This window comes from Microtus ochrogaster, unplaced genomic scaffold, assembly GCF_000317375.1.
Source record: "Microtus ochrogaster isolate Prairie Vole_2 unplaced genomic scaffold, MicOch1.0 UNK5, whole genome shotgun sequence".
NCBI lineage: Eukaryota > Metazoa > Chordata > Mammalia > Rodentia > Cricetidae > Microtus > Microtus ochrogaster.
In genome coordinates this window covers 4,094,619-4,107,634 of record NW_004949103.1, presented here as the reverse complement: position 1 = coordinate 4,107,634, position 13,016 = coordinate 4,094,619, and the positions used below count along the sequence as shown (strand labels likewise).

At 47.4% G+C, this 13,016-nt stretch overlaps 1 protein-coding gene across 2 annotated transcripts in view; it reads left to right on the top strand.

Moving 5' to 3' along the window:
• The window catches only part of Zbtb49 (zinc finger and BTB domain containing 49), a 21,593-nt gene that overhangs the window by 6,412 nt on the left and 2,165 nt on the right, over nt 1-13,016 (top strand). Inside the window, exons 3-7 of one of the 2 annotated variants that reach the window (XM_005365962.3) lie at nt 78-1,162; nt 3,977-4,023; nt 9,965-10,038; nt 12,409-12,491; nt 12,580-12,741. In XM_005365962.3, coding sequence (XP_005366019.1) covers nt 78-1,162; nt 3,977-4,023; nt 9,965-10,038; nt 12,409-12,491; nt 12,580-12,741 — 1,451 coding nt within the window. Of the gene's footprint in view, nt 1-77; nt 1,163-3,976; nt 4,024-9,964; nt 10,039-12,408; nt 12,492-12,579; nt 12,742-13,016 lie in introns of those variants that run through there. The other variant, XM_026788677.1, reaches the window with a different exon arrangement.

Genomic DNA, 13,016 nt, shown 5'->3' with positions numbered 1-13,016 from the left:
AACCCCCAAAAATAAAAACATTAAAAGAAAATGCTAGCAGAATGTGAAAATAGCTACCATGTTCTTTCTTTTGTCAGGAGCCTCTTTCAGAATTTTTCCGGCCAGAAGAATGATGTTTTTCACCTGGATGTTAAAAATGTCAGCGGCATAGGGCAGATCCTGGACTTCATGTACACATCGCGCCTCGACCTCAACCAGGACAACATTCAAGTGATGCTGGACACAGCCGAGTGTTTGCAGGTACAGAATGTTCTGAATCTGTGCCACACGTTTCTGAAGTCGGCCTCAGCAGCACAACCTCCAGGCTTGCCCTGTGCTGGTGCCTTCTCCCTGCAGAGTGTGACTCTGGATGGCACCTGTGCAGGAAGTGAGCACTACCCTCCCCACTCACTGCAGGAGTGCCCTGCCGAAGGCCCGCAGGCTAAAGTTCTGGCTGAACTGAGTCCTCAAGCTCCATCAGCAGGTCTCAATCGTCCCGCAGGAGAAGTATCAAAGCCAGCCCTGGATGCTGCAAGTGGAAGCTGCCCAGAGCTGCCCTCCAAACAGCCCAATTACTATTACAAACTCAGAACATTATACAGCAAGCAGTACTACAAGCAGACCGCCTGTCCCAGCCAGGTGCCTGCCCCAGAACAGCCCCTCGCTCTCAGTGCCTCCCCAGACATTGCTGCAGCGGATTCGCAGCCTGCTGTGGAGGGTCGCCCAGGTGCCCCGCAGTCTTCAGAGCAGTTACCGCCAGCCTTCCTGGCTCCGACTCTCAGGAACTCTGGCTCTGACTCCCAGGAAGATGCCCTTTGTCAGCTGCCTGCCAAGCAGATGAGACTGAAGAAGGCCATGCACCTGAAGAAACTAAACTTTCTCAAGTCACAGCAGTCAGCTGAACGCACCTCATGTCCCGAGTCAGGTGATGCCTTGGTCAGGAGGGAGGAAACTGCTGCTAAGAAAGATGAGGGCCCGAGAGCCAGAAGCCCAACTCCTGAAGAAAAAGGGAGGGAAGAACTGGGTCCAGAGAGCGGCCATGAGGTGGAGATTCCGGGAGCCCCTGCCACATGGGAGGACCCATCCCAGACCCTCCAGTCCCAGAGACAGTATGCGTGTGAATTGTGTGGGAAGCCTTTTAAACACCCAAGCAATCTGGAGCTGCACAAACGGTCTCACACAGGTACACTGCCCTGAGCCCACAGACCCGGAAGGAAGCTGCGGTGCCCCATCCCCCTGCAGGCCTTGTTTGTAAGACACTCGACTCTTCAGTGGAGCTGCTGATGTCTCTAATGAGGCTCCAGGGTGCTAGCTGCCCTCTGGTGTACTTGGTGATGGTGTGCACATATGTTCTCTGCAGGGTGCCGTCTGTCCAGCTCAGTCAGCTGCTTTGGTGCACTCACATTCTAGCTCTAAGACAGACACTGTGCTTAGTTGTCTCTAGGGCTTTCTCAAGTAGAATGCAGACTGACAGTGAACTGTGACCGTTTGATTTGACTCATTCTTTTTTACTATTACATTCAGTACTTTAAATTTATTTATTTTTATTTTATGTGCATTGGTGTTTTACCTGCATGTATGTCTGTATGAGGGTGTCAGGTCTCTTAGAGTTGGAGCTATAGACAGTTGTGAGTCACCATGTGGTTGCTGAGACTTGAACCTGGACCTCTGGAAAAGCAGTCAATGCTCTTAATCTCTGAGCTCTCTCTCCAGCCCCTTGATTTGATTAATTCTTAAACTTCTCTCAGAAGTAATTTTAATTTGAAAAGTTAGGATTTTGGAGGCAGTAGGTAAGCTCTTAAATAAGAATCAACTTTAACAACTTTATTTTTTTTGTTTTTGTTTGTTTTAGTGGTACAAGGATTGGCCTTGCACCTACTGGACAACTGCTCTACCACTGAGCTGTACTCCCTCCTGCCAGCCCCATTCCATCTGATATTTTCAAATGAAAATTCTCTCATCTTAGACATTTATTATCTTAATTCACACTGTTACCTTCCCACATCACATTGTACAATACCTATGTCTCACTCCCCCCTGGTTAACTGTGATACAGTTCTTAGTGCCTCATGAGTTAGTAACAATTAGGATATAACCATGAGCTGGGTGTCATGGTGCACACCTTTAATCCCACTACTCAGGAGGCAGAGGCAGGCGCATCTATTGTGAGTTTGGAGCCAGCCTGGTCTACATAGTTCCAGGAAAGCCAGAGCTACAGAGTGAGACTCTGTCTCAAACCACCCCTCACCCCCAAAAGAAGGCAGAGCCATGAGCAGTGACACACAGCAGCATCTTCCAGATTGCCCTGTTTGCCTGCTGCCAGCTGCCTGCCTTGGCATGCTCTTCTCTTGGCACTCCGGACTTCCGGTTTGCTGATTTCTACCTCAGTGCATCAGCTGAGACATTTTCACTAGTTATAAAAGCCCTTTAGAGATGTCAGTGTATTTGAATGTAAAGCCTGTCATTATTTCATTACTAGTAGTTCAAAATAAGACCAGGTACAGACCGCTCTTACTCAGTCTTACTACAAAAACAACTTGACTTAAATTATTTATTTTTTTTGCTTAATTTTCTACTGCCTGAGGAATACTACCAGTTTTATTTCATTTTTCTTTTAGAAACTTACCTGTTATAGCTTTAAAGGAGCAAAATCAAATTGCTAATTCCGGAGAACATCTGTGAGTGACAGATACAGTCATAGGGCAGAGACACTTCGTCGGACATAAATGCTGCATTGAGATGGTAGCAGAGCGTGGCCTGGATGCCAGGGATCTGTGAGGCCAGAGCTGTTTCAGAATGGTGCAGATGCCGCTTCCTCGAGGTGTGCCGTGGAAGCTGCCAGTGGCCACGTGGTGTGGGATGATGTGCTGCTGGTGGCCGATGAGACCTGTTTCTCTGTCTTCAGAATGCCTTCTGTTTTATTTCTAATGTGTATTTGTTGATAGCCACAGCTTCCAAGACCTGTGGATATGGTTGTTAAAAACCTTGGTCCTTTATGGCCTATGGCTTTTCTTTTTTTTTTTTTTTTTTTAACTTATCTCTCTTGTGGAGGCTTGAACTTACCATTATCTATTACCCCAATAATTATAAAGGAAGGCAGAACACAGGCTTAAATGGTGACAGCCATCCAGGGCTGAAGACTAGCTTACTACAAGCCCAAAAGCTGCAGGTCATTGCCAAGGTCACAGGCCCTGCACATAGAAGAACAGTGTTGTTATTTTTAAGAGAGTCTTAAGGTAACCACTTGACTTGGGGGAAGTGAGGAAATGACATTTCTTGGGGTTCAAAGGCTCCCGCAGACTAAAGGCTGCGCCTTCCAGTACGCCTTCCAGCAGACCTCCATTCAGAACAGCTGCGTCTCCAGGCTGTTGTAGTTACTGCACTTGGTGGAGCAGACAGACAGGAGACCACACCTCTCTCCTCTATGAAAGCCCAGTCTCAGCTAAGGCAGGCAGGCAGTGCTGAGGGCTGTTCCTCAGGCCACCTGTGCCTCACCCTTTGGGCCCCAGTGTCCACAGCCCCTATGATGTGAAGGGAATGTCCACTCTGTTTGGAGTCAGAAGTCAAGTAGAGAAAAGTCCCATTTGGTTTTGTGCTGAAGGAAAACTGAGCGATCTATTTATTTCACCCTAGGTTTGTATTTGAAGGACAGTTTGACTTCTAGATGAAGGTCTATAGATTGGATTTTATCATCTTTCTGGAGAGTCTCAGGGTATTTGGAAGTAGAGATGCCCTGTGCCTCACTCTGGGGATGAAGAATGTCACGGGCTGGCATGGTGGCTCTCACATAGTATCCCAGCATTCAGGAGGCTAAGGCAGGAATTGTTGAGAGTTTCAGATCAGTCTGGTCTATAGAGGGAGATCTTGTTCTAAAATAAAACACAGAAGAACAGAAAGGGCTGTTTGGAAAGGAGAGACGAAGGGGATCAAATATTTTAAACAAAAATGTGCAAATTTTTGTACTGACAACAAACTGTTGTGTTTTGCTTTGTTTTAGGTGAGAAACCTTTTGAATGTAACATTTGTGGGAAGCACTTCTCTCAGGTGGGAATACTCTTATTTCTGTTGATAATTGGAAGCCTGAACTCCGTTGCTTATTTACTTACCAATAAGACTCACTTTTGTCCTTGGGAGAGAAGCATGTGTGGTAGAGGCAGTTTAGAGACTTGCGGCTGGGTCAGAACCCACAGTTCCAGTGCATTAGAAGGTCTGCTGTTGAGTGAGAGCTGTCCATGACCTTTCCCTTTTCTGCACTGATGACGGGTCCTGCCCTGGTGTGTCTTGAAGTTTCCAACTGTCCACACTGATATTCCCTGGAGCTGCACTGTATGCTGGGTTAGATCCAAGACCAATAGTTACTCTCACTGGGACTAGATGCAGGATTTTGGGCAGAGTGGACGAAGCCATTTTTATTCCCAAATCTGACTGTAGTTCCATCTTCCCACGCACTGTCATGGGCTAGTGTGCTCCATTCACACTTACCTCTCGGTGACTCCCTATATCTTCTCTGGCCCTGTCTTCCTGGAGTGATGACTTTGGGACAGCATCATGTTGCAGTATCATCAGGAGCCCCCAGCTCTGAACAGGTGTTGAGTATGCATCCCTCTATCCCTATTCCCAGGGAGACCTTCATTGCCTTCCATCTCAGCCCCTGGAGTGCAAAGCTTGGCCTCTAGATCTGGATTGAACCTGCCTTTGTTAGATTTACTGTCCTGTTATCCTGGAAGAGACAGTGTCTTGATCTGTTAAACAAGGATGAAGGAGAGTGTGCAGGAGTAAGGAGTTGATGGGGCCAGGTTCTTAGAACAGCATGTGCCCTCCCTCTTGGCTCTGCACCCCAGTCCTTGGGTGGTCCTCCCTACCACCAGCATTTTCATCGTAGCCACCTAGGACTGAGCCTAGTGAGAGAGCTTAGGGATGTTGCTGCCGAGCCTGACAAACTGACTCCAATGCCTGGGGTCCACACAGTGGAAGGAAAGAACCAGTTACCGCAAGTTGTCTTCTACTCTTCACATGTGGCTTTTGATGCTCCTCCTCCCCCCAGCAAGATAAATAAGTAAAAATTAAGAAAAGTAAAGTGTAAAACTGTTTGTGACCATTGATAATAAGCAGTCATCATGCTTCTCTGGGCCTCTTTCTTATTTTTACATTACTATCTTGTGAGCTATTGGGGTGTAATGACTTCCTCTTCCTACTCAGAGCCCTTCTGTGGCTCCACTTGGTAACTAGAGTACAGCTGCACACTCAGGATCTGTGTCAGCCTCCCTGCCCCCACCCACCCAGCGCTGCTGCTGTGCTATCCCTCAGAAATGCCCGGTTTCTGCTTTGAGTGGATCCCTGTTATCTTTTTAAACAGTGATTTTGGTGTGCAGCCAATCCTAGGAACCATGCTTTAGACCTTGATCTGTGCCCTCCCTCTGCATTGTCCCCAGGGCGGCTGTCTGGTACCCTTCTTCTGGGTTGGCATAGCTTCTCTTAGGTTTGTATGAATGCAGAGCTGTAGCTGTGGTTTTCAGATGCATCTTGCTGTTTTGTTTTCATAGAGAAGTAGTGAAGTTACTTGAAAAAGGACTGTTTTAAAAACCTGATTCAGCAAGAGTTGTATGTTACTAAGCTGCCCTTACCTCTGCCACATGCTGGGATGGAACAGACACGAGTAAGGCTCTGAGGAGCTTGTTCTTCAGAGGGAGAAATAACTGTGTGGACAGTAGGACAAGGAGACTTGGGCATGCTGAGCCAGAAGACATCTAGGAGCAGTGCAGACAGAGAAGAGAACAGTCATGGCTGCCTGACAGGCATGGTATTTGGAGCAAGCTAAGCACCTGACTGTCCTTGGATGAGCCTTGAAGAGAGCTATGACCGGGGGTGGAGGGCAGGGTGCTGTGGCATGGGGGATACTAGGAGATGGCACTACTCCCCATGTCTGTTGTCCAGTCATCTGGGAATGACTAGAGCAGACAGTGGTGGTCACTAGACTGGGATGCCCCTCCTGGTCTGCCGGAGTACACTGTAGTACTAAATTCCTAAGGGTCTTTTCTTGGGAGAATTTGAAAGTTTGAAAACATTTACCAGTAAGAATCTCTTCTCCTGTTTCCTAAGGATTGCTGTCTAGAAGAGTTAGTCTGTCTGCACTTCACCACGGCTTCACTAATGAGCTGGCTGGCACTGTGGCACTTCAGCCAGCATCATCTTGGGTTGCAGTGATGATACACTCAGCTGTTATAGCATCATATTCTCTTAGAGTATGGCCATGTCTTGGGTACTGTGCTTCCTATGTGGTGCACAAAGACACTAGTACATTCAGGGCAGTGGGGGAAAGGGAAAGATGGCAAGTCAGCTATCTTTGGAGAAAAGCAGAGCCAGGAAGAGACTTTGATCAGCTGGTACCACATTCTGAGAGGCAGAGGGCAGTCTTGGGTGCCGTGTTTTCTGGTAGTGCTGTCTGGATAGGGGTGGCTTCCCTTGTTGCATGCAGTATGCCAAGGAAGCCCTCTGGAGAAGTTCAGAGGCAGAGTCCTGGTTGCTGGGCTGACACCAGAGCAACCACACACCTCATCCTTGGTGAAAGTACAAGAAGCAGGGACATCTTCACCTTGTCCCGAAGTGCTAACCTGGGGCTCAGGCGATTCTCAGGTTCAGTAGATCTAGTCACATCATTTCATAACACCACCAGTGAAGTGTGTGTTTGTCCTGGGTGTTTTTTAAAATTTTACTATTATCTGAAACTCTAAAGACTTGGAACTCAGCTAGATGACTAATGTGTGCAATGCCTTCTGTCTTCTGAGTTTGTACAGCCCTTGTTCTTATTCAGCTGCCATCTACAGGAAAGGGAGGCCTGGTTTCTTTATGGGTGAATACTAAGGTTTGGGTCTACATCATAAAGTTTATTATAAGAGTGATGATACGTTTAAAAATACTTTATATTGTTGAGGGGAGCCACTTGTTTGTCCCGGCTGCCCAGAACCAAATAACCACACCGAAACTGTATTAATTAAATCACTGCTTGGCTTGTTAGCTCTAACTTCTTATTGGCTAACTCTTACATCTTAATTTAACCCATTTCTAGTAATCTGTAAATCACCATGATGTCGTGGCCTACCAGCAAAGTTTCGGCACGTCTGTCTTTAGCAGCTTCATGGCATCCCCCTGACTCTGCCTTCTTTCTCCCACAATTCAGTTCCATCTTCCCCGCCTATCTAAGTTCTGCCCTATCAACAGGCCAAGGCAGTCTCTTTATTCATTAATGGTAATCACAGCACACAGAGGGGACTCCCACATCACCGTATTTATGTATTTATTTACTAGGGAACACTTGTACCACAGTGTGTGTGTGAAGGTTAGAAGACTGCTCTCGGGAATCAGCTTTCTCCTTCCCCCATGAATGTGGGTCCTGGGGATTGAATTCAGCACATTAGGCTTGGAGGCAAGCTGCCTTTACCTGCTGAGCCCAGATGTTACTTCTTTTTTTCTGGTGGGATTTTTCTCTTCAATATTCTGTCTTAACTTAAAAGCAAGTAGAAGCAAGATTCTTTGTTTTGTTTTGTGTTTGTTTGCTAATATCCTCAGAATTTTATTAGCACAGGTTTTGAAGTCAGCAGATAAACTTGAATTAGGCCAAGTGTGGTGATGCACGCCTTTAATCCCCAGCACTCAGGAGGCAGAAGCAAGCAGATGTCTATGAGTTTAGGGCCAGCCTGGTCTATGTAATGAATTCCAAGCTAGCCAGTGGTATATAATGAGACCAGGTCTCAGAAGAAAAAAAAATCAAAACCCAGGTGAATTATCTCTCCCAATCTTGTGACTCAAGGCATCTCAGCGCTCCAGCTGACTGCTCTGTAAAAGGCAATGCAGCCCTACAAGCCTGCTTGGTGCGTCTTTGCTGCAGAGCTCTGCTCCTGTTCATAACATTGTCGTTGCTGCTTGGCACAGTTCTGCAAACACACTGCAGATATTTCTTAAGACGTGGTCTGTGCCCTTTGGATGCCAGCAGCATAGCTACGGTTTACTAAAAATAAAAAAGTATGGATTGATGCCTAAAATAACAGGGCCAGGACTCCTGGGTCATCTGTACAAATTGCCTACATGCACTACAGTTTGGTTGTTGGGGTATTGTGTACAGAACATTCCATCGGTCCTATTTTGTCTGTGTTTGTAGAGTTTGTCACCTCGGTATGTGCTGCTGTATGTGGCAAAGATTTACTGATTTTCATTTTGTATTTCCATGTGAAATGATAGAGACGTGTTAAGGTTTTTGTTGCTGTTGCTTTCTTTCGTTGTTTGTTATATTTTGACTTTTTGAGACAGTCTCCCTATGTAGTCTTGGCTGCCCTGGCACTTGCTGGTATCCCTGGCTTACCTCAAACACAGTAGTCTTCCTACCTCAGGCTCCTGAGTGCTGGAATTGCAGGCCTGTACTGCCACATTCATTGACTACAGCTTATCACACTGTACATTAGAAGCGCATTGGGTTATATTTGCTTTGAAACAAGTAACACCACTGGGGAGGGGGTGTGTATCCTTCTATAAATGGCTCAGACTGTGTTTCATGCATATTTACTGAACCTTTAGTGCTACAGAGGGTTCTCACTGGCAATAGAGCAGGTGGTACTGTTCAGATTGTTGTGTGGGTGTATCACATTGGTTTTTCTGAAATTTGAATGTTACTGACCAAAGCAATTAGAATCTGAAACCCAGATCTCTAAGGACTGGTATCCCAGGTAGCAGAGTGGCTGTCGTGCTGACTGTTCAGGACATGTCAGTTTCCTGGGAATTACAAAAGCAGAGAAGACTTGCACCCTAAGACCAGTAGTAGGCAGCCCAATCATAGCCGTGGGCAACTGCTCTAGTCACCAAATCTGTTTTTCAGCTAGAAAGTAGAATACCAACTGCCAGTGCTTATAAAAGCCTAGGTAAAATTTCAGCTGTGGATTTTGCTGTTGGTGTTTGCTGTGGTCCTGTTATTAATAGTCACTATAAAGCAGGCTCTTCTGCTAAGATCTCTCTGGTTATTCAAAGTCCCAGTTTTCTCTCAGCTGTGTTTATCACAGTCTTGAATGTAGTGTCTAACTGAGGCTTTCCCGGATCAGATTCCACAGGCAGCGTCTTTTCGTATTTGTGAGCTGTGACGCACAGATGAACTATAAACAAAACTGTCTTTGCAATTTGCTTGAGGCAGCTTGCAGAGGTAAAAGCGAGTTTATCAGCTAGCTGCTGCTTATTCTCTTTTCTGGCTCTGCTGTGCACTGCAGTGTGGCCCATAAGGCATTTTTGTTTGTCACTGTGGGTTTATTTGGCAGGAGGACACTCTGAACAGCTTGAGCTCAGGTATAGTGAGGGAAGACTTTGCCTCTCAGCCTCACTTTGGAACTTCTCCAGGGAGGAATTTACAGGTTTGCTTTCACCGTGTTATATAGTTTCCTGATTTCACACTGATGACTGTGTGGGAGTCTGTGTGTGAAACCCTGCTAGCTTCACAAACTAGAGATGCAAAGACCCAGTGGGCTGCTGTGGTCCTCCTGAGATGCACTCTTGCACAGAGGTAAAAATGAAAAGCAGAGCCAACCTTACTGTTAGAGGACACACTTTCTGGAAACATCTTTTGCTTCTTTTGAACAAAATCATTTGTTTTAGAGAGAGGTTGTGAACACTGAAATAAGCCCCACAAGTGCCTAACTCCCCATATAACCCTGCATGTGGGTGCTCCAAATTAACTATATCAAGGTCTGCTTAAAATTAGGCCTGGGAACCCAAACTCCACCCCAGAGTAACCTGCCCTTTTACAAGGGAGGCATCACAGAGTGGGCACCGGTGTGAAGCCACAGTTGGGGCTCTTTGTGCAGTGGGTGGCTGCCCTTGGCTTTAGACACAGCTTCCTGTCTGCCCTTTACTGGTAGTGTTGTGGGATCAGCTAAAACTGTCAGTTCCCTTTGAACACCTACAACTTTTTTGGTTCTTCATTATTGGTGTGTTTCTTGTCCCCTTGTAGGCAGGCAACCTTCAGACACATTTACGCCGGCACTCTGGGGAGAAGCCGTACATCTGTGAAATCTGTGGAAAGAGGTCAGTGCTGGGCTCAAGGTGCCACATGTGAGGGACTGTGGGTGGTTCAGGTGTCTTTGTCCAGTGTCATATCATGGGCTACCAGGCCTCACACAGCCATGGCAGAGAACAGGGGCATTCACTCTGTGACACATGGGAGAGGAAGAAGAAAAGTTCACGGAGAGCACGAACATCCAGGCTGGGGCCCCAAGGAAGGAAATCGACTTTACAGGAAACAGATTAGTTTATGCCAAAATGTTCTTTCTTAAAAGGTCCCCATGGAGGAGACTGTCTAGTCAGGGGAAACAGTGCCCGAAGCCTGTGTGACTAGGCACCCAGAGATAAGGCATCAGAGGGTACCTACGTTGTGTTGTCAAACCAGGCTGTTAGCTTCAGGACAGAATCTATGACTCTCAGCCTTGGCAGCTGAGTTTTGACCTGAAAACTGAGTGTTGGCCTGCCAGCAAAGAATTAGCCGTTTTTGGTGGGTTGGCACCTGTGCAGTGATTCCTTTACAGGGCATGGGGTAAGTGAGGAGCTTCTCCATCCCTCCTGTGTGCATGGCCACAGCCTCAGCCTCCGTCCCCTTGCTTGGTAATAGTCCAGGAGCTTCTTCCTCCACCATCCTGTGCTAGAACTGCAGGCCTCCACCAGTAGCCGCAGGCATCCCCATTGGTGCGTGTCTGGGTTCCATCATTGAATTACTCATTCATCCAGCATCCGTAACTCCCACCATCTGCTCAGTGCTGTAAGGGGAGCATAAGCGTCAGTGGCTGAGATTCTCTGCCTTTCACACGTCCTCCTTGCAACCTTGTCGGGAAGGTTAAAGATAGACACAGGATCATTCAGAAGTCAGCGTCCTCTAGCACATTCCGTAGCACATTCTATGAGCATAGCAGAGGGAAAATCAAGCTTCAGTTGAGTTTTGGGAACATGTCTGCCTCTGCATTGGAAAATGGAACAGAGCAAAGGCTGTCATGCTGACCCTGGCTCCCTTCTGTTGCAACTACCTGAACATAAAGCCAAGTTCTGGGTGGTACTCTCTGGTCATGGCAGGTGCCCAGCACCACAGACAGAACTGTCTCACATGGTGTTACTTCCCATGGGCTCCTGAGAACATTTTGCTGTGTGGAAAATTAGGATCTTGGAAATTCTGTGTAAGATCTTTTTTTGTGGGCTAGAGAGATGGCTCAGAGGTTAAGGGTGCTGGCTGCTTTTCCAGAGGTCCTGAGTTCAATTGCCAACAACCACATGGTGGCTCACAACCATCTGTAATGAGATCTGGCTCCTTCTTCTGACCTGCAGGCATTCATGCAGACAGCACTGTATGCATAATAAATAAATACATCTTTAAAAGATAAAAAAGAATAAAAAAAGATCTTTTTCTATGCCTCATCTTCCTTGGACTAACCCAGCAGCCATCAGAGGGCCAGGAACGAGTATCGATCTCCACATGGCTGAGAGGTACTTGTTGCCCGCCCAAGCTCATGCCTCTCTGCACTCACTGTTTCCCATCCAGAAGGTGGGGTAAAAGGGCGTCCTGGTGTGCGGAGACAGTTATGGGAGGTACCAGTTATCAGACACTCAACATGTCCTGGGCTCGGGGTAGCTGCTCCATGAACACTGGCTCCTTCTTCATTCCCATCTCTGTCCCTGTCTTAGGGTGGATGTGGAGGGTCTCCAGTGTGTGCTGGAGGTGAGTGAGCTCAGTTTCTGGATAGGTGAAGGAGGGCCAGTGTCCCTGGCTCCTGAAGCCTGAAGTCTGTGTATTTCACACTAGATTGAGTAGAGCTGGCTTCATTGCCAAGACATGCAGAGCCACCTTGTGCTCTCCAGTGTGAGCCTTGGGCTGTCACACTGCACGGAATGCTTCCCACTAGTGCAGTGATCCCCGCAGGATCTTAGCACCACATGGTTTCATGTTCCTCTGAACTGTGAGACTTGCCAGTAAGGTGACTCAGAGAGTAAAGGCACTTTCAGCAAAGCCCAGTGACCTAAGTTAGTTCCTGGGAGCCATATGGTAGAAGGAGAGCTAAGTCACCCAAGTTGTCTCTGACCTCCACATGCATGCTGCAGTGTACATACACATACACTAAATAAATAAATAAATGTAATTTTTTAAGGTAAGAGAGAGTGAATTGTGAGACTCTGGTCTTGCGCTGTTGGAAACTGGATAGAGTATGATGATGCAAGCAGGAAGCTTCTTAAAACAAAACACTGGCATCATTTTCTGCTTTCCCTGAAACAGAGAAATAGAAATGTTTTACACACAAAGTAGGCCACACCCAGCTCTGTGTAAAACAGGTAGAGCAGTTTATGTCCTCTGCATGGCCCTGGTCTTCAGGGTCTCGGCAGTGTCACCAATCTGATAGAACTTTGCACTTTTTGCAGGTTTGCTGCCTCTGGTGACGTCCAGCGCCACATCATCATTCACTCCGGAGAGAAGCCACACTTGTGTGACACGTGCGGCCGAGGTATTGCTGAGTGAGCGACTCCCTGTGCTCTCACGGTCACTGCTGCGGGTTCCTTTTGTCGCCCTAACCCCTGCTGTGGTCTGTCTAGGGTTCAGCAATTTCAGCAATCTGAAGGAGCACAAAAAGACGCACACGGCTGACAAAGTGTTCACCTGTGATGAATGTGGGAAGTCCTTCAACATGCAGAGGAAGCTGGTGAAGCACCGTGTGCGGCACACGGGCGAGCGGCCCTACAGCTGTCCTGCCTGCGGTGAGTGTGATGGCTGGCCAGCCGGCAAGCTGACCCATCCTGTACACGGCAGAGTTACCCACTCTGCTGTTGGCTGCCATAAGTCACTGTTTCCTCATAGTGAGTGAGAGTGGCAGTCCCTTTGCCTCCTCACCAGACACTGCATCTTTGAGGTGTCTGGAGCTGATCCTAGTGCTCCAGATACAAAGTGACCAAAGCCCTGTCGCTAAGAGCTGGCAAACCCAATGGGAAGCGGTGGAGTGCGGAGCACACTAGGAAACAAACCCAATGGGAAG